The sequence below is a fragment of the Hemiscyllium ocellatum genome, chromosome 17 (genome assembly GCF_020745735.1).
Source record: "Hemiscyllium ocellatum isolate sHemOce1 chromosome 17, sHemOce1.pat.X.cur, whole genome shotgun sequence".
Classification (NCBI taxonomy): Eukaryota; Metazoa; Chordata; class Chondrichthyes; order Orectolobiformes; family Hemiscylliidae; genus Hemiscyllium; species Hemiscyllium ocellatum.
Genome location: NC_083417.1, coordinates 30,166,285 through 30,186,580, shown reverse-complemented (window position 1 = coordinate 30,186,580; position 20,296 = coordinate 30,166,285). Strand labels below are relative to the sequence as shown.

General features: G+C 42.1%; 1 protein-coding gene across 1 annotated transcript in view; it reads left to right on the top strand.

Annotated features, from left to right (window-relative positions):
- LOC132823918 (AFG3-like protein 2) overlaps positions 1–20,296 on the top strand; it is a 54,360-nt gene continuing 34,064 nt past the window's right edge. Inside the window, exons 1-8 of the mRNA XM_060838035.1 lie at positions 1–257; positions 4,802–4,892; positions 9,274–9,336; positions 10,250–10,353; positions 11,049–11,198; positions 14,953–15,024; positions 17,136–17,260; positions 19,607–19,877. Of these exons, the coding sequence (XP_060694018.1) occupies positions 150–257; positions 4,802–4,892; positions 9,274–9,336; positions 10,250–10,353; positions 11,049–11,198; positions 14,953–15,024; positions 17,136–17,260; positions 19,607–19,877 (984 nt within the window). The 5' untranslated portion in view covers positions 1–149. The remainder of the gene's footprint in view (positions 258–4,801; positions 4,893–9,273; positions 9,337–10,249; positions 10,354–11,048; positions 11,199–14,952; positions 15,025–17,135; positions 17,261–19,606; positions 19,878–20,296) is intronic.

The window sequence follows — 20,296 nt, the reverse complement described above, 5'->3', positions numbered from 1 at the left end:
GGGCGGGGGGACCTTATTGGATGATGCCGATGTTACTGTGACTTCCGATGTCGAAGAGAGAAACTTCGCAGAAGGGAGGATAGAGAGGAGAGGGTGCCTCCTCCTGGCCGTGCACTGTACTAAAGCTGATAGCCGGGGCCCCCCAGGCCATGGCGCTCGCCCTCAGGCTGCAGCTGAGCGGCTGCCAGCGGCTCTTGGGCCGGGCCCGGGCTCGGGCTCTGTGTCTGTGGCCGGCTCGACGTGCCTCCTGCTACCGGGTGAGATGTGGGAGACCTGGCGGGGTGTGCTCTCCGAGTCTGTGTCCCAAAGGCGCTTCAATAGAATCATTTAAACCGTTTTATCACGGGGGAGCAGGGGTCACCCAACTTTTTTAAAGACGCACATTGACCTTGGCACCGGCTGGGGGTTTGCTGCTGATCAATTTCAGGAGTTGCGGGATGATTTAAAGCAGAGGAAAATCAGACATAAAAGATTTATTTTAGAGTTATTGCAGATGGTTAATGTGCCACATGCTGGTGACTCTTAGACTGGACTCCCCTAAAACTGTTTCACTGAGACTCAGGCTGAGTATTCCATGAGCTGTTTTAGAAATACAGAACAAAATGTGTCCTTAAAGGCAACACAGTGCGCCGTAGACCTAGTCTCTCCAACAAGGGGGAGCATCCACCGGATGGATAGTGCAACTGGGCGAGCACAGTTGCATCAGAAGGGGAGGCGTTGGAATCGGTGTCAATAATGTTGAAATCTCCAGAAAGGACAAAACAAAAGGGAGGCAAGACAGAAGTTCAGTTGGTGTAGTTTATATGGCTTTAGCAAAGCTTTTGACAAGGTCCCATGTGGGAGACTGATTGAGAAAGTACACAGAATTGAGGGAATCCTGGCAAGTTGAAAACTGACTTGGTAATAGGATACATAGGCGAATGTTTGACTGGACACTGGTATACCTCAAGGATCGATATCAGGATCATTATTGTTTGTTATATACATTACTGATGAAAATATGGATGAATGTTAAACAATTTTGCTGACGATGCCAAGATTTGTAGAATAGTTAATAGCAAAGAAGATGGTTGTAGGTTACAGGAAGATCGAGGTGGGTTGGTAGATAGGCAGACCAGAGGCAGATGGTATTTAACCCTGGAGTATGCAAGGTGATCTATTTTGGAAGAAGAAAACAGATGAGGGTGTATGTAATGAATGACAGGACACTGGGTAGCTTAGAGGAACAGTGGGATCTAGGGGTAATTGTTCACAGATTCCTGAAGTCAGCAGAGCATGTGAGTAGTACGGTTAAGAACCCATATGGGGCATTTTCATCAGTCATGGCCTAGAGTATAAGAGCAAGGAATTAATGTAAGAATTGTACAGAGCATTAGCTAAGCACAGCTGGAGTAATGTATGCAATTCTAGTCGCCTCACTACAGAAAAGATGTGATAGCACTAGAGGGGACACGGGGATGTTCATCAGGATGTTGCCTGAAATGGAAAAATTAACTTATAAGGAGAGACTAGAAAGACTTGGATTGTTTTCTGTGAAGCAGAGAAGTCAGGAGGACATGGTTGAGGTGTAAAAGATTGATGCGTATGCACTGGGTGAATAGAGAGCAGCTATTGCCCTTGGTTGAGGGATTAATCACAAGAGGACATAGTTTTAGGGTAAGGCGCAGGAGATTCAGAGGGGATTTGTGAAAACCTTTTTTCACTCAGGGTGATGAGAAACTGAAAATACACTGCCTGGGAAGGTAGTGGAGGCCAGAAACACTATAACCTTTCAAAAAAAAATGAATGAGCTCTTCAACTGTTACAGTATTCTAGGATATTGGACAAGTGCAAGGGATATGGATTAGTGCACTATTGGAGTAGTTTGAAGGGCTGAAGGGCCTTTTCTGCACTGAATGAATCTAAGAACCTAAACCTTGGTCAAAGGTTGGTATTAAGGGAGAAAGAAAGGTAGAGAAATGAAAAGATTTAGGAAGGAAATTCCAGAAGTTGGAATTTGGGTTATGGCAGCTACTATCGTGGCTACCAGAATTAAAATCTGGGCTGAGCTAGAGACCAGAATTAGAGGAATGGAGTGCAGACATAAGTTTCTGGAATAGGAAAAATTACAGGAATAGGACCAAGGTGGGATTAGCAATCAAGGAAGATTGTTTTAAGGTCAACGTTTTGCTGGACTGCAATCCACTGGAGAGAGTTCAGGGGCGAAATGGCCTACTCCAGTACTGATAAGTGGAGAAGGATTTGGCAAAAGTTAGTAAGATTTTGGATGAATTTCGAGTTTACCAATGGGTAAAGATGAAAGGCTAAACCAGAGAACAGTGGAACAACCTACAATTAATAAAGGCATTGATAATAAAGGAGGTAGAGTAGGGCATTGTGACAGATCAAGAAGCAGTGACCCCAACGATGGAGAGTTCAGTGACTTGAAGGCTCCGCTCAACATCAAATGAAATGACAGAGGTCTGTGTAGTCTAATGTTGCCTCAGATAGTGGCAAGGTAAACATTTGAGACGGTGCCTAAATACAGTGGCTGTAGTCTTCTGGAAATCTAGTTGGACTACTGAATCTCAGACAAAGCAGCATGACAAATCAGAAGCAGTGAGAACTTATTAAGGGACAACACAGGTATGTGATAGAAAGGGTGCAAGAATAATTAATTTGGACAGTGCAGAGGCAGTGATTTTGGGAATATGATAAGCCAGTTGCATGTGATCTTCTCCAGAAGTGAGCATATGATTTAGGAACTGGAGTAGACCATTTGGCATCTCAAGCCTGCTCTGCTAGTTGATAAGTTCATGACTGATCTGATTTCTGGATTCAGCTTCAATTTCCCCTCTAACCTCTTACCTCCCTTGTCAAGAGTCCATCCAACTCTGTCTTGAAGATATTCAACGAGCTTTCCTCCACTGGGTTGCACAGAACGATGGCCCTCTGAGGAAAAAGAATTTCCATATCTCTATCATAAATTGGAGACCACTTCTTTTTAAACTACAGTACTCTGTAGTCCTAGTCTCCCCAACAAGGGGAATATCATTGGATGGATAGTGAAACTGGTTGAGTTCAGTTGGTGGACAGTGGCATGGCAATCATGTCAATCTGTAGAAAGACTAAAAATAAGAAGAGAGGGTTTACTATGTGGTTGAGGTGGGAACCTGATTGAAGGGTATCAGAAATAGTTTTGGCAAAGTGAACATTGACATCTTAATAGAGAACTTTTATATCGTAGTAGATTGCCAGGACAGAGTTGTTGTTTTAGCGAGGGTACTAGTTACAGTAAATTTGAAGAATAGGGGACAGTGCCTTATGAGAGGGTACCATTCTCAATAACAGCTAATGTGGGAACCAGGAAAGCGTGGTCAGCAGTTTGATGGGAACAGATTAAAGAAGTAGAGATACGTTCCTGGGTATTACGAACTGAAGGGGACTTAGGGGATGACAATGAAAATTTTAACAGATCATTTTAAACTTGCCTGTTAGCTATGATTATACTGGAAAATGTGTTTGAAGTCTTAATAGTTTGTGAAATTTATTATCAATGGACTGTTAATCCAGGGATTTAGGTAACGTTCTAGAACAGCACAGTGGCTAGCACTGCTGCCTTACAGTGCCAGGGTCTTGGTTTAATTCCAGCCTTGAGTAACTGTCTGTGTGGAGTTTGCATTTTCTTCCCTTGTCTACATGCATTCCTTTGAGGTGTTCAGATTTTCTCCCACAGTTCACACGTACAGTTTAGGTGGATTAGTGTCCATGGATGTACTGATTAGGTGGGCTAACCATGGTTTAAAAAAACCCAGAAACACATTGCTATATCTCTGCTGACAATGAAAATTTGTTGTGTACAAGTTAGCTGCTGTATTTTCCACCTTGCAATGGTGACTTTGCCATTTTGATGGTTGTAAAGTTGTTTGGGTCATCCAGCAATCATACTGGGTATTTATATAAATGCAAATTCTTGATTTATTTTTCAGACCCAATCTGCATTTGGGTACAGGATGTCTTCTGTAAGACTGAAGCTTAATAGATACAAGTTGCTATGAATTGTGGTTGATTTTACTGGAACTGAATCTTTTTCTATTTGAATAAAACTAGAAAATATGAGCAGGATTAGGCCCTTCAGCGTTTCAAGCCTGTTCTGCCATACAATGTGATCAAGTCTGATCATCTGCCTCAGTGGTCTGTCTCTGCTTTCCCCCATACCCTTTGATCCTTTTAGCTCTATCTAACTCTTTTTTTTGCTTTGAGCATTATTTTTTTACCATTATCTCTCAAAAAGCTAACGATGGAGTACAAATGAAATATGGTTTGTTGAAATATTGTCACAAGTTATAGTTTTATTCTAAAATAGTTTCAAGTTTTGCTTCAATTGAAGCAAGTTTTGGGATAGTACAGTGTCTTAGTGGTTAACATTGCTGCCTCACAGCGCCAGGGACCCAGGTTTGATTCTAGCCTTGAGTGAATGTGTGGAGTTTGCACATTGTATGCGTGGGTTCCTCTGGCTGCTCTGTTTTCCACCCATAATGTAAACATGTGCAGGTTAGGTGGATTGGCAATGCTAATCCACCCATACTGTCCAGGAATGCGCAGGCTAGGTAGATTAGCCATGGCAAATACAGGGTTACAGGGATGAGGTAGGTCTGGATGGGATGCTCTTTGGAGGGTTGGTGTTGACTCAATGGGTCAAATGGCCTGCTTCTATACTATAGGAATTCTATGATAGTAAATAACTTTGCTAGAAAACTACCATATTTTGATGTTAGTGCTGAGAAGTCTCAGTCCTGGGTTTAATTGCTTTTGTCTTTAGCCCCAGTATATCAGAAGATGTATTGACAGAAGTTCAGGACACCAGGAAAATATGTTGGCTTTTAGATTGCACACTTCGAAAGAACCAACAGGTAATGTAAAATAATCCATTCTTATTTATACCATAGCCAAACTGGTAATTTACAACAGTTATTTTTTTAATCCCTGCATTTAGTTTCTTTATTTCAGAGCAAATTTGGCAGCTTTACAGTCTAATCTAATGTGGGGCGGCACAGTGGCTCAGTAGTTAGCACTGCTGCCTCACAGGGACCCAGGTTCAATTTCAGCCTTGGGCTGTGTGGAATTTGCACATTCTCCCCGTATCTGTACTGGTTTCCTTCAGGTGCTCTGGTTTTCTCCCACAGTCCAAAGATGTACAGGTTAGGTCGATTGGATATGGTAAACTGCCCACACAGGTAGTTCTGCTATTATACAGTAGTTTTCTTCTTTGTGACCCCATGCTGTACAAAATCCGCGCAATATAAAAACATTTTAAATGTTGACAATGTAATCACATTATAGCCAACACACTCTTTAAAAGTTTGCGTTTTAGGGAAAATGTTCCCTATTCATCCAATCACGTTACAACGAATTTGTATTAACAATTTATGTATTATAGCAGAATTACCTGTGGTGGCCAGGTTAGGTAGATTAGGTATGGGAAATGCAGGGTTATAGGGATAGGCTAGGGGGGGATGAGTCTGGGTGGGGTGCTCTTTGGAGGGCTATGTGGACTTATTGGGCCAAATGGCCTGCTTCCACATTGTAGGGATTCTCTGATTCTGTAGGAGAAAGTGAGCATTGCAGATGCTGGAGACCAGAGTTGAAAAGTATGATGCTGGAAAAGCGCAGCAGGCCAGGCAGCATCCGAAGAGCAGGAAAATCGATGTTTCAGGCATAAGCCCTTCTTCAGAATGAGGCTGGTGTGCCAAGCGGGCTGAGATAAAATGTGGTGGTGTGGGAGAGGATTTGGGGGAGGGGCGCTGGGAATACGATAGGTGGAAGGAAGTGAGAGTGAGGGTGATAGGCCGGAGAGGTCAGGAAGAAGATTGCAGGTCAAGGGGGCGGTGCTGAATCCAGGGGTTGGGACTGATATAAGGTGGGGGGGTGGGGAAATGAGGAAGCTGGAGAAATCTACATTCATCCCGTGTGGTTGGAGGGTACCTAGGCAGAAGATGAGGCACTCTTCCTCAGGTGTCATGTGGCCAAGGTCTGGCGATGGAGGAGGCCAAGGACCTGCATGTCCTTGGTGGAGTGGGAGTGGGAGCGGGAGTTAAAGTGTTCAGCCGCGGGGCGGTTGGGTTGGTTGGTGCGGATGTCCCAGAGGTGTTCCCTGAAACGTTCCACAAGTAGGCGGCCTGTCTTCCCCACATCGAGGAGACCACATCCGTTGCAGCGGATACAGTAAATGATGTGTGTGGAGGTGCAGGTGAATTTGCAACGGAGATGAAAGGATCTACTGGGGCCTTGGAGGGAGGTGAGGGGGGAGGTGTGGGTGCAAGTTTTGCTACTTCTTGTACGGGAAGGTGCTGGGAGTGGAGGTTGGGTTGGTGGGGGGTGTGGACCTGACGAGGGAGTTGCGGAGGGAGTGGTCTCTCCAGAACGCTGATAGGGGTGGGGAGGGAAATATATCCCTGGTGGTGGGGTCTGTTTGGAGGTGGCAGAAATGATGGAGGATGATGCGATATATCCGGAGGTTGGTGGGGTGGAAGGTGAGGACCAATGGGGTTCTGTCCAGGTGGCATTCCGGGGCGGGGTTCAAGGGCGGAGGTGCGGGAAATGGAGAAGATACGGTGGAGAGCATCATCAACCATGTTGGAGGGGAAATTTGTGGTCTTTGAAGAAGGAAGCCATTTGGGCTGTTCGGTAGTGGAATGAGTCCACCAGGGAGTCTGAGACGATCCAGTTAAATTTGAGGTCGGGGTGGAAGCTGTTAGTAAAGTGGATGAACTGTTCAACCTCCTCGTGGGAGCACACGATAGCGCCAATACAGTCATCGATGTCGTGGAGGAAAAGGTGGGGGGGAGTGCCAGTGTAGCTGCAGAAGATGGACTGTTCCACATATCCGACGAAGAGGCAGGCATAGCTGGGGCCCATGCGGGTGCCCATGGCAACTCCTTTGGTCTGGAGGATGTGGGAGGATTGGAAGGAGAAGTTGTTAAGAGTGAGGACCAGTTCAGTCAGTCGAAGGAGGGTGTCATTGGAAGGGTACTGGTTGTGTCGGCGGGAGAGGAAGAAGCGGAGGGCTTGGAGGCCTTCGTGATGTTAGGGCTTACACTGCTGAAGCTAGATGCCAACTCGCGGACACCTCCTCCTACTGCCCCCTTGACCATGACCCCACCTCCCACTACCAAACCGTCGTCATCTAGACCATCCATAACCTCATCACCTCAGGGGATCTCCCATCCACCGCCTCTAACCTCATAGTCCCACAACCCCGCACCGCCCGTTTCTAACTCCTGTCCAAAATCCACAAACCTGACTGCCCCGGCCAACCCATTGTCTCAGCCTGCTTCTGCCCTACCGAACTCATCTCTGCATACCTTGATACTGTCCTGTTCCCCCTTAGTCCAAGAACTCCCCACCTACGTTCGGGACACCACCCACGCCCTCCGCCTCCTCCATGATTTTCGCTTCCCCGGCCCCCAACGCCTTATTTTTACGATGGACATCCAGTCCCTATACACTTCCATCTGCCATCACGAAGGCCTCCAAGCCCTCCGCTTCTTCCTCTCCCGCTGACCCAACCAGTACCCTTCTACTGACACCTTCCTTCGACTGACTGAACTGGTCCTCGCTCTTAACAAGTAAAAAGTGAGGTCTGCAGATGCTGGAGATCAGAGCTGAAAATGTGTTGCTGGTTAAAGCACAGCAGGTTAGGCAGCATCCAAGGAACAGGACCAATTCCACTACTGAACAGCCCAAATGGCCTCCTCCTTCAAAGACCGCAATTTGCCCTCCAACGTGATCGACGATGCTCTCCACCGCATCTCCTCCACTTCCCGCACCTCTGCCCTTGAACCCCACCCCTCCAATCGTCACCAGGACAGAACCCTACTGGTCCTCACCATCCACCCCACAACCTCCGGATACATCGTATCATCCTCCGTCATTTCCGCCACCTCCAAACAGACCCCACCACCAGGAATATATTTCCCTCCCCTCCGTATCAGCGTTCCGAAAAGACCACTCCCTCCGTGACTCCCTCGTCTGGTCCACAACCTCCATCAACCCAACCTCCACTCCTGGCACCTTCCCCTGCAACCGCAAGAAGTGCAAAACTTGCGCCCTCACCTCTCTCCAAGGCCCCAATAGACCCTTCCATCTCCATCGCAAATTCACCTGTACTTCCACACACATCATTTACTGTGTCAGCTGCATCCGATGTGGTCTCCTCTACATTGGGGAGACAGGCCGCCTATTTGCGGAACGTTTTAGGGAGTACCTCTGGGACACCCGCACCAACCAACTCAACTGCCCCGTGGCTGCACACTTTAACTCCCGCTCCCACTCCGCCAAGGACACGCAGGTCCTTGGCCTCCTCCATCGCCCGACCCTGGGATGAATATAGATTTCTCCAGCTTCCTCATTTCCCCTCCCCCCACCTTATCCCAGTCCCAACCCCCAGATTCAGCACCGCCCTCTTGACCTGCAATCTTCTTCCCGATTTCTCTGCCCCCACCCCCTCTCCGGCCTATCACCCTCACCCTCACCTCCTTCCACCTATCGTATTCCCAGCGCCCCCCCCCCCCCAAATTCCCACCACCCCACCTTTTATCTCAGCCCACTTGGCACACCAGCCTCATTCCTGAAGAAGGGCTTATGCCTGAAACGTCGATTCTCCTGCTCCTCGGATGCTGCCTGACCTGCTGCGATTTTCCAGCAACACACTTCTCTGATTCTGTGTCATATTTTCTGTAAAATTAATGACAACAATAGAATTGCAGCAGATTGCTGCTTCCTTCCCTATCAGGTAAGGGAATTTGACCAACCTACAAATGCCCAAAATATTCCCATGAAACTTACTGTGCTGGTTAAGACGTTATGTAAAATGGCAAACAAAGAATTGCATCTGAATATTTTGAGTATTCATTTGCTGATTTTTTTTACGCCATGCTGTTTTAACATCAAAATTAATTACAAAAGGTCAGTCTATTAACTTTCTTAGAATATTAATGGTTGAAGATTCTACAGATATCCAAAGAAACTTATCAATTTACTCTCTTGTGGAGTTGGTGTGCAGTGTCAAATGTAACAATGGCATTAACATTGAACTATAGAAATTGGACCAGATTGTAAACATGTGACATCCTATTAATACCTTTGCCATTGCTCTGAATCCTACATGATCTTTTTCTTCAGCATGTAAGTTGTTTTATTTTATCTTGCTAGGTATTTGAAATTATTTCAGTAATTAATATCTTCAGAGATAATGAAGAGATGTCATTTCAATTTATTTAATTCTTCCTTCAGGATTTGAGAAGTATTTTCCCAAAAATAAAACTGCAACGGGACCAAAAGCCAGTGACATTAAAGGTAAAGCACTCTTTAACCTCTGAAATTAATTTCTTGATTGAATAAATCACCTCCCTGTATTTGTGCCTGTAACATCTGTACTGTTACGTTACTGTTATTTGTAATTTTTTTTTAAACGCGTTACTTTTAAGTTTCATTCTGCGGTGTAGTTCTAGCTGTACTCATAGTTGCCTTCTTGGGATATCTAAGATGGACAAAGTGGATTGTTAAGCTCTCGAGGACAGTTTAGTGCCAAATACATTGGTGAAAACCAGCATCGTGTATGTGTCAGACTGGAAAAAGCAATAGATTTTCTTTGCTAAATGATGCTAATAACCAATTAGGTTTTTTTTATATGAGAGCTGCAGAGCTTTGTAATGACTCTTACTGATACCAGTTTTTAAAAAAAAATTGTATTTGTTTTTAATTACCATGAAATCATGTCCTCTGGATTACTAATTTAAAAATATAGCATTCCTAATTATGCTAGTATTACTTAATTGGTGTTAGTTTGTCTGGCTATGAGCTGCCCTCCCCCTTAGATATTACTTTTACCCATAGTGTTACATCATTTTGATGATGTTTTGTGTGGGTAACTATGACCTGTACCATCTGGAAGGAAAAGAGCAGGCATCTGGGAACATCTCTGCCTGCAAGTACCACTTTGTCATTCATCATTCTGACTTGGAGGTATAAAGCTGATCTTTCATCATCACTGCATTAATACTCTGGCACTCCCTGCCTAACAGAATCATAGGAGAACATTTGCCACATGGACTGCAGTGTTTCAAGGTCACCTTCTCATTGGCAGTTTGGGATAGGTAATAAATTGTGGGTGTTAGCAATGCCTATATCCAATGAATAAATATAGATATAAATGCCTCTGAATAAAAGATCAAAAGATATCTCAATATTGTGGTACCTTTGTCTGCAGCAAAGCCAAAGGAGTCTGGAGGAGGTAAAGGAGGTGAACCAAGAGGCAGTGGTAAGAAAAGTGGGAAGAAAGAGGAATCTGCTTGGTGGAATCGGTTACAAAAGGTTTGTTTTTGGTAAAGTTCATTCACCTCTTGCTGGTGAATAGACGCAGTTAATTAGATCAAACTAATACTTTATGTTTAAGTTATTGATTATGTGAAAGTAAATCTTATCCAGTATTCTGTAATTGAAACAAATACCAGAAGTGTAGAGAAAAAAATCTACTAAACTAGATCTATATATATGTAGAAAATTAAGTTACTATTGAAGGATTTGATACTATTTAATATTTCTAAATTAAACAGTTGTTTTAATTAACAGTCCTAAAGTTCCATTGTGAACCTGACTCAAATATTACTTTTAGCTTTGAATCTGAATTTTTAGCATTTGAATACATGAATAGTTCTAAGATAATTGTGAGAGTAGGTTTTTTTTTAATAAGCATGACAAACTTGTTACGCTGCTAATACATGGCGGTTGATTCTCAAGGGATTCTTTGAGGAACAATTATACACAATGTTATAACTTCATTAGTTGAATACGTATGTGGGTTTCAGTGTAACCTGATATTTATCTAGGAATTCAAACTTTTTTCCAACTAATAGTTTTAATAATGTCACAACTGTGAAACTTCACACTAGAAAATTGATTTGTGATTTGATTATCAGTTGTTTCCATGCCTAATCATTTTTAGAAACTCCATGGTTGATGAAAGCACTTTTATGTGATGTCTTCTGTGTCCTTTTCATTAATTTTAGGGAGACTTTCCATGGGATGATAAGGAATTTCGATATTTGGTTGTGGGAGTAACTGGACTTCTCTCTGGATTCATGTATTTTTACTACCGAAATCCTGGCAGGGAAATTACTTGGAAAGATTTTGTAAATTATTATCTTGCACGTGGTGTGGTAAGTCATTTTAAAATGTGCCTCCCTTTGGATGAAGCATTGAGTCATACAGCATGGAAGCAGACTGTTCAGTCCAACTCATCCATGCCGAACAAGTTTCCCTACTTGCCTGCACTTGGCCCATGTCCCACTAAACCTTTCCTATTTATGTACCTATCCAGTTGTCTTTTAAATGTTGTAAGTGTACCTGCATCTACCATTTTATCTGGAAGTTCATTCCACATGTGAACTCCCCTCTGCGTGAATGTGACAGTTTGGAAGTAAATGTGTGGCATACCGTCAGAGTCCATTATTAACCATGCGGTAAGGCATTCATCTATACTGGGGAGGAAAACCCTCAATTCAAACCTTTGTTGCAGACAAGTTGGATGATTTCACTTCACGTGATTCCTGCTCCTACTTATTGCCAGAAAGTAGAAATTAGGTAAGCTTGTCTTTACTGGTCAGTGCATTGAATATAGGAAGTGGGATGTCATGTTGCGGCTGTACAGACATTGATTAAGCCACTTTTAGAATAATGCATTCAGTTCTGTTCTCCTTGTTATTGGAAGGATGTTGTGAAACTTGAAAGGATTCAGAAAAGATTTACATGGATGTTGGCAGGGCTGAAGGTTCGAGCTGTAGGAAGAGGCTGAATAAGCTGGTGGTATTTTCTCTGGAGCATTGGAGGCTGAGGGTTGACTTTATAGAGGGTTAATAAAATTGTGAAATAGTATGGATAGAGAGAATAATCAATGTCTTTTCCCCAGGGGTGGGGGAGTTAGGTTTACGGTGAGAGGGGAAGGATTTAAAAGGGACCTAAAGAGCAACTTTTTCATCCAGAGGGTGGTGCACGTTTGGAATGAGCTGCCAGAGCAAGTGGTGGAAGCTTGTACAATGACAACATTTAAAAGGCATCTGAATGGCTATATGAATAGGAAGAGTTTAGAGGGATATAGGCCAAATGCTGGCAAATGGGACTAGATTAATTTAGGATATTTGGTCAGCATGGACAAGTTGGGCCGAAGGTTCTGTTTCCATGCTGTACGGCTCTATGACTCTATGATTATAAGGCTCACGTGTGATATTTATCATTGTACTGAAAGCTGATACTTGCATTTAGCTATTTTTGGTACTTGAGGCTCCACTTTGAGTTGTGGTGCACTTTGTCTCTGCCAATTTGCTTAAGTTGAACTTGATGGCACTTTACACAAATCAGGTTCTGGCTCACATCAGAAAATTTAAAATGAATGTCTACTTTGTAGAGTTGCTAAAGTAAACTCTTGCCCCACCAACTAGCAATACCTTTTAAAATGTAGTGAATTTTCAATTAAAGCAGTCCCTGGTGCTCGTCAGTTGTAGAGGAAGTGAAATAGCACTTTATTCTAACCAAGCATCAGTCACTTGTTCCACACTTCTGCAGGCAGCCTATTGGTTGATACTGCTGATAATCTGTGTGCTAGACTGGATGGTGGAAACAAAAGATTTGACTGTGCTGGTAATCGTACCCGCCATTGATGTGCTGTCCCTATGGTGCAGGTTGGGTGCCAGCGTTCTTGCAGCAGATGGAGCAGATCTGCAAGCAGCTGATGCGGAGCCAGCTCACTGCATTCGTTGACAGGTAGGTGTGCCAGGCCAGTGGAAAACAGTGACACATCAAGTTTTTAGAGCACAGAAGGAGGCAATTCAATTTATTTCACCTGTATTCTCTCCGAAAGAACTATCTGTCCCATTATCCTCCCTTTCTTTGTACCATTGTAAATAGAATCATGAAACTTTTGGTTTTGGCTGGTAACAAGGTGGACGCAGCTAGACCTGTCCTGATACTCTCTCATCTCTTTGGCATGTCTTCTTACATCAAGTGGCACTTGGAAATATTATGACTGGAATGCTTTCAAAGTATCCCTGGCATTAGTGTGAGAATAATGTGTTATAAAGGTTTGTTCCAATTGGATGCAATATTGCATCTTCAGTGAAATAAGTTTTATATTATGGCTGATGCTTAACAGAGCCCATTAAGAAGCACTGTGTTTTTCAGGATTCTGGAAGGTGTTACAATACAGCAAGTTTCTTAATAATATTGAAAATGATCCTGCTGCTCTGTTTAGATAAATCCTTTTATTGACCTGGTTCAGAAAAGTGGGAGATGAGACTTGCTTGAAAAAAATCACATTCAAAATGTTATACCTATTGAAATAAAAATACACCAAAGATTAACTGAAAAATACTTTCATACAATCAAAGTTGGCCCAAAAATACAAAATGTATAATTAAAATAAATAACAAACTTATTTCTTTCTGTTCCTTTAAATAAGTTTTCTTAGACATCTTGTTAAAAGTGGGACTGAACTCCTGTTCCATGCATCACTACATTACATACTTCATTGGGCTTCCTAAAGACCTCCATTGAAACGTGGGATGCTTAAATAATTAGCTCAAAGTGCAAAATAAGTGGAATTAAATATTTTGATTGTGTTTCTCCAACGTGGAACTAGGCCAGGGCATGCACACTGGATCAATGCAGAAAAGAAACAAACATTTTACAAATGCCACAAGTTAATATTACTTAAACAAGGAGCAAATAAATGTGTCTCAAAGATACTTGTCAATTTCTTCTCAATATTTTATATGATGTTCTGCATTTAGGGGACATAGCTTTAAATTAGGGGACATAGCTTTAAATTAAGGGGTGGTAGGTATAGGACAGATGTTAGGGGTAGATTCTTCATACAGCGGGTTGTGAGTTCATGGAATGCCCTGCCCGTATCAGTGGTGAACTCTCCTTCTTTATGGTCATTTAAGCGGGCATTGGATAGGCATTTGGAAGTTATTGGGCTAGTATAGGTTAGGTAGGATTCGGTCGGCGCAACATCGAGGGCCGAAGGGCCTGTACTGCGCTGTATCCTTCTATGTTCTATGTTCTATGTCTATTTTCCATGTATGAATGGAACCTTTCCTCCTCACTCCACACACGTAAAATGTCAAATCAGTTGTTGCTAAAACCAAGATAGAGTGACTACATCACATGAAGTGAAATATGACGCATGGATAGTTGCTTCTTTTTGCATATTGGCTGATTCTGCAGATTATTGTCATTGTGAGTGCTGCCATTGAATTTACTATATTCATTTATCCCTTTTGGTGTATTTTTAAAAAGATCAACATAATATTTCATTATTACTATTGTTTATTACATCCCAATATTGTTTATCTTGTAACTGCTGTATTCATTTTTCATGAACTCTATGTGAGAAATTAGTTAATTGATGTATGATGCAGAGAATTCATAGTGCAACTGAGTGTTCTGTTAAAATTTGTTTTCATTCACTTTTTGGATATCCTCATCCCATGCAATGTCTGCACTTATTGCTCATCCTTAAAACTTTAGCACTTTTCCAGCAACACATTTTTAGCTTACTAAACTGTCAGCTTCCGTTCCATTTAACCGAACTTCAGCTCTATGATTTTAGTCAGGACTGACTGAAGGGAAGAAGTTATTACCACCTTTGTGCTTCAGCAATATAACATCATTTTTGAAGATATTTCTTTGTTGAAGATGACATTTGCTGAGTTTCGTTTCTGATGGTTCATAGAAACTTAGGGATTTGCATTTTTAAATTTGAAAGCTACAAACTGGTCATTGTTGTATAAGGAAAACTTACAAAATTATAACAGCTCTCTGGAATGTTATAATGTCATTTCATAACTATTGACAAAATGCATCTTTCACTGTTCCTGACATAGGAGTCTCTTCACTATTTACTTGTCATTTCAGGTTGATCGCCTAGAGGTTGTCAACAAGCAGTTTGTGCGGGTGATTTTCACTCCAGGAACTACAACTGATGTTGTAAGTAGGAAGGAACCTACACGGTTCATTTTTGATGCTTGAATCTTTGCCAGAATCATAAACATGAAACATTAATTCTTCTTTTCTCAACAGATGTAGCTTGACTATTGGGAATTTTGTGTTTTCATTTAACTTTAATAATGAGGGTAGCCAGCAGAGGGCACTTATGTCCAACATTCAATCTGCTCAGCAGCAGTCCTAATTGAGGTTGTAACAATCTGGGTTAAAGTCTCATTTTTGCAGCGATTGCTATGCAATGTAGTTATAAAGTGCGAAAACATTTTGCAATTCTTCAGAAGAATGCAATGAATGAAGTTTCATTTGGACTTGTAATGTTTTTGAAGCCTCATTAAATGAGATGTATGTATTTTCAAGCAGTCGATATTTTTTTCCGAAATGCCATGACTATTGCATTCTGAATTTCCAGGAGATCATCTGATGATTGCCTCCTTTTGATCCCCCACCCTAAAACTTACTATTTGCTGCTCCAAGCAAGCAGCTGGGGAAGCATGCTGAGCTTTAAAATTGTTTCTTATTTAAATTCTGTCAATCAAGGTGTAGAATACTACTACAAAGGAAGGCTTTGAGTACTGAATGTCTTGTATTTCTGGTAGAACATTTCGCTATTGCATGCCTTAAAGCAAGAGTGAAAAAGTTTGTTTTCCCCCATTTTCGTAGCTTCTGAAATAAGCAGAGTGCGCTCAGTCATTCGCTGCAGTGTATTGTCTTTTAGGAATTATGTTGATGATGTCTGATCAGATTTCATACAAAACAATGCTTGTGAACTTAGGTCTCAGGTCAAAGGACAATATGTAAAAAATAATTCCATTTGTATCCCAAACTCCCATGTCTGTTTAACTGTTGAATTTTTCTAGAATAAAACATTGATGTGTATTTCAACATGCAAATATTTATTGAGTTTACTTAGAGGAAAAAAAATTGCTCTATTGTCACACATTGTCATATGCATTTTCATAAGATTGTCAAAAATAGGAGCAGAAGTAGACCATTGGGCCCTGTTGAGTCTGCTCTGAGGTCATGGCTGATTTGATGCTCCTCAACTCTATTTTCTTGCTTTTCCCCACAACCTTTCATTCCCTTATTGATCAAAAATCTGTCTGTTTCGATCTGGAATATACTTAACAACCCAGCCTCTACAGCCCTCTGCAGTAAAGAATTACACAGATTCACTAATATTTTGAGAGAACTAAATCCTCCTTGTCTCTGTCCTAACTGGGTGATCTTTTGCTCTGAGACTGTCCTTTGTTTTGTCTTGGTTATAGTTTAGAACCAAACTCTCCATGTCCCCTCTAAAGCCTCATCCGAATCAAATATATTTCCATAAGGTCACAATATCAATGAGTACAAGCCCAACCTACTCCATGTCACCTTTTTAGGAAATCCCTGCATAACTGGGATCAATTTAGTGAACCTGTGCCTCCAGTGTCAATATATATTTCCATAGTTTGGAGGAACCAAAGCTGTTCACAGTATTCTAGGTGTGGTGATTTCCCTATTTTGATATTTTATTCCCTTTGAAATATAGGCCAACATTCCATTTGCCTTCCTAATTAAACGTTGGGCCTGTTTGCAAACTTTTTGCGATTTATGTATGAGGACTTCTAAATCCCTCTCATATTTAAAGAATATTTAGCACCTTTATTCCTCCTGCCAAAGTGCATAACTTCATATTGCCCCACATTATATTCCAAGTGCCAAGTAAGTACCCACTCACTTCATCTGACTATATCCCTTTGTAAACTCCTCACTGCTTGCCTTCCTATCTATTTTTGTGTTTTCCGTAAACTTTGCAATAGTGCATTCACTTCTGTTGTCCATGTAATTCATGCATATGGTAAATAATTGTTGCCTTAGCACTGATCCTTGTGGCACTCCACTAGTGTCCCTATGGAGGAATAATCTGTTTATTTAAACAATTTGTGCAAACTTAATAAGAATTTAGAATTAAATTTTCAATTTAGTTTATTGTTGTCCCAGAGAAAAAAATACTAATTTTATCAAATTTGTGACTCAATGATATGAACTAACTATATGAATACAGCATACTGGATAGATTACTAATTTGGGTATTCTATCCTTTGCCCACTTAGAGCTATGTATGGTTTAATATTGGAAGTGTGGATACATTTGAGCGTAATTTGGAAAATGTGCAACAAGAGATGGGGATTGAACCAGCAAATCGTGCAGCTGTAGTGTACAATACTGAGAGTGATGGGTAAGTAAGAAGCCAAATATGTCGTTGTTTATTTCAAAATAAAAATATGCACTATGAATTTTGGTTTATGTAAATGTGTATATATAGTGTCTTAACATCCCTGTGCTGGGTGTTTGCATTGAGGTTATAGGAACAGTGCTGTCTTATAGGAATTGCTAATCTTACTGACACCAAATCTTGATTGCCACTGCAAGAGGTGGTTATTAAAATATGTACGGCAGTAAGGTCTCTCTGATTGCATGTTATTTATTCTTTTCAAAGCAAAATGGTGGACGGGAAAGGATCGTGGCTGAGAGAGATCGTGGCTCTTGGTTTTGAGGTCTTTTCCAGCGCTCAGCTGGGTTTAGTCACTTCCTTGAGGCGGTACTTGCTGCTTTGTTTTACATGTTGTTACATTGTTTTTGGAACTTTGTACAATAGATCACAAATAAAGATCCCTTAAAAGGGAGGAAGGAGAGTGAGTTTCGGGAGAATGACAACGTGGTAAGGTTGGAGTCTGAGAAATTGCATAAATATCAGAGATCCGTTTTTATGAAGCAGCGAACAGTGTAGTTTCACAGCTGTCAGACTGAGAAATTGCATAAGAGCTCTGGAGATGGGATTTCACTAAAACATGCAGTGAAGTTTCACGGCTGATATGGGAAGTCTAATAGCCAGCTTTCCTGGATTGTTGCAGAGGTTTCATTGATGTAGAAAAAGAAAATCATGGCTTGAAATCGCAGAAGAGGACAACCTTTGGTTTTTGAGCCTACTTTGGAAATAGAACCATTAGATTCCAGGTTGGAATACAGACAGTCTCTAACCACACACCTTCAAAACATTGAGCTGAGATGCCACTTTTTTTTATAAAACCTTTAGTTATCTCGGGACTGTCACTTGAAAGAAGTTCTGGGATTAACAAACTAATGAATCGAAACCCGCAACCCATTTTAAGCAATTAAGATTTAACAGCAATTTAGGTTTGTTCAATGCATCGTATCAGTTGTATGACACTTTGATCTTTTACTCTAAATTCTGTGTCCTATGCTACAAGCTATCTGATGATGGATTAGCGCTCTGAAAGCTTGTACTTCCAAAAAAATCCTGTTGGACTATAACCTGGTGTTGTGTGATTTTTAAACCCTTAGGTAAAGGGTGAGTTGATGACGGGACACTGACTTCTGTGCAGTTATTTCAGGTACTAAAATAGATTAGGTACAAAAATAGAGAAATAAAGACAAAAGCTAATATTTCTACATCACAGAGCTTCATAGTAAAACTTAGGAAGATATAGAAATAAAGTTAAAAGATAAACACTACAGTCCTTCTATGGTCTGCAGTCTCTGCACACTGTGGGCATTCCACATGTGGTCTTATTTCTCCCTGCACTATTGAGCTCAAGATCTGTGACCGGCTGACCACACCAGACCCCAGTCCGACACGGCTGGACATCACACTCAGTGCTAACCACAGGCAGTCTTGCCCATTGCAGCCCTGTGACTACCAGCTGTCCTTCTGGCTCCAGCCCTGTGACCGCCGGCCGTCCTGTCGGCTCCAGCCCTGTGACTGCCGGACATCCTGCAGGCTCCAGCCCTGTGACCGCCGGCCGTCCTGCCGGCTCCAGCCCTGTGACTGCCGGACATCCTGCTGGCTCCAGCCCTGTGACTACCAGCCGTCCTGCCGGCCCCAGCCCTGTGACCGCCTGCCGGCTCCGGCCCTGTGACCGCCGGCCGCCCTGCCGGCTCCGGCCCTGTGACCGCCGGCCGCCCTGCCGGCTCCGGCCCTGTGACCGCCGGCCGCCCTGCCGGCTCCGGCCCTGTGACTGCCTCATTCCAACTTGACTGCTGGCCCTCCTGCTCGACTCCGCACCGTCCCTGCGACTGCTGGGTAAGGAACCGTAATAAATGGAAACATTAAGAAAACGTAGAAAGAAAGACCAGCAAAGCAGACGAATTAGACAAGCTCTGGGCTCCTGGGCTGAGGAGCCTGCACATTGCACTGCTACTCTGTCACCATCTTGAAAAGTTTAAATTTAACACTTGACCACGCCAGGCTTTCATTTTTTGCATATTTCCAATTATATGCATTTCCCCAGGCCTTTAACATCCTTAACTGTTTGCAAGTTTTCTTTTCTTTAATAACCTTGATTTTTCATTGCATTTTATTCATTTTCCTGTCCACTTCTCAATTTTAATTTCAGAGAAAGGAGTTTGCAGCCGAAATGCTGCCTTGTTTTTTCCTTCGGTCTTGTTGTATGTTTCCAGAAATTTTTTTGTGTATTGGCAGGTTTGTACGGTAGCAAGGCTTGATGTAATCATTTTAACTAAAATCTTTTTGATTGTTAAACTGTTTTTAATTTTCATGCAGTTCGTTCATGCTAAGCATATTCCCCACGCTGTTACTCATCGGCTTTTTGCTCTATACACTGCGACGAGGTTCGATGGCAGCAGGCCGTGGGGGGCGAGGTGGTGGACTCTTCAGTGTGGGAGAAACAACAGCAAAAATGCTGAAAGATGAGATTGATGTCAAATTCAAGGATGTTGCAGGATGTGAAGAAGCTAAATTAGAAATCATGGAATTTGTTAACTTTCTGAAAAACCCGAAGCAATATCAGGATTTGGGGGCCAAGATCCCAAAGGTATGGAAACTATGTTGATAATCTGAAGAATGTTTGAAGCAACAGAAAAAAAGTGTAACATCTTAATTGCAGGAATGTTCAAATTATGGTGCTTTGCATGAGGAAGGTCACAAAATCGTAAACAAATAGTGCTGGCAAACCTTTCTGTTTCAACATACGAATCAATGGTTGTCTGACAATAACTGTGCCTTGGAGGATGTCATTAGAATATCTCTGCCTTTGAGATGGACAATGCAACACTTCCGAAGTATTTAATTGATTCTGAAACACTTTGGAATGTCCTAAGGTCCATGAGAACTGCAATCTAAAAACCAAGTTTGTTTGATTGTTACATTATAAATTTTGTGTTTTTGAAAGGTCATTGTCATGCAGGGCATTAATTCATAAAGGAAATCAATTTAATCATTCTGTTTAGTTGC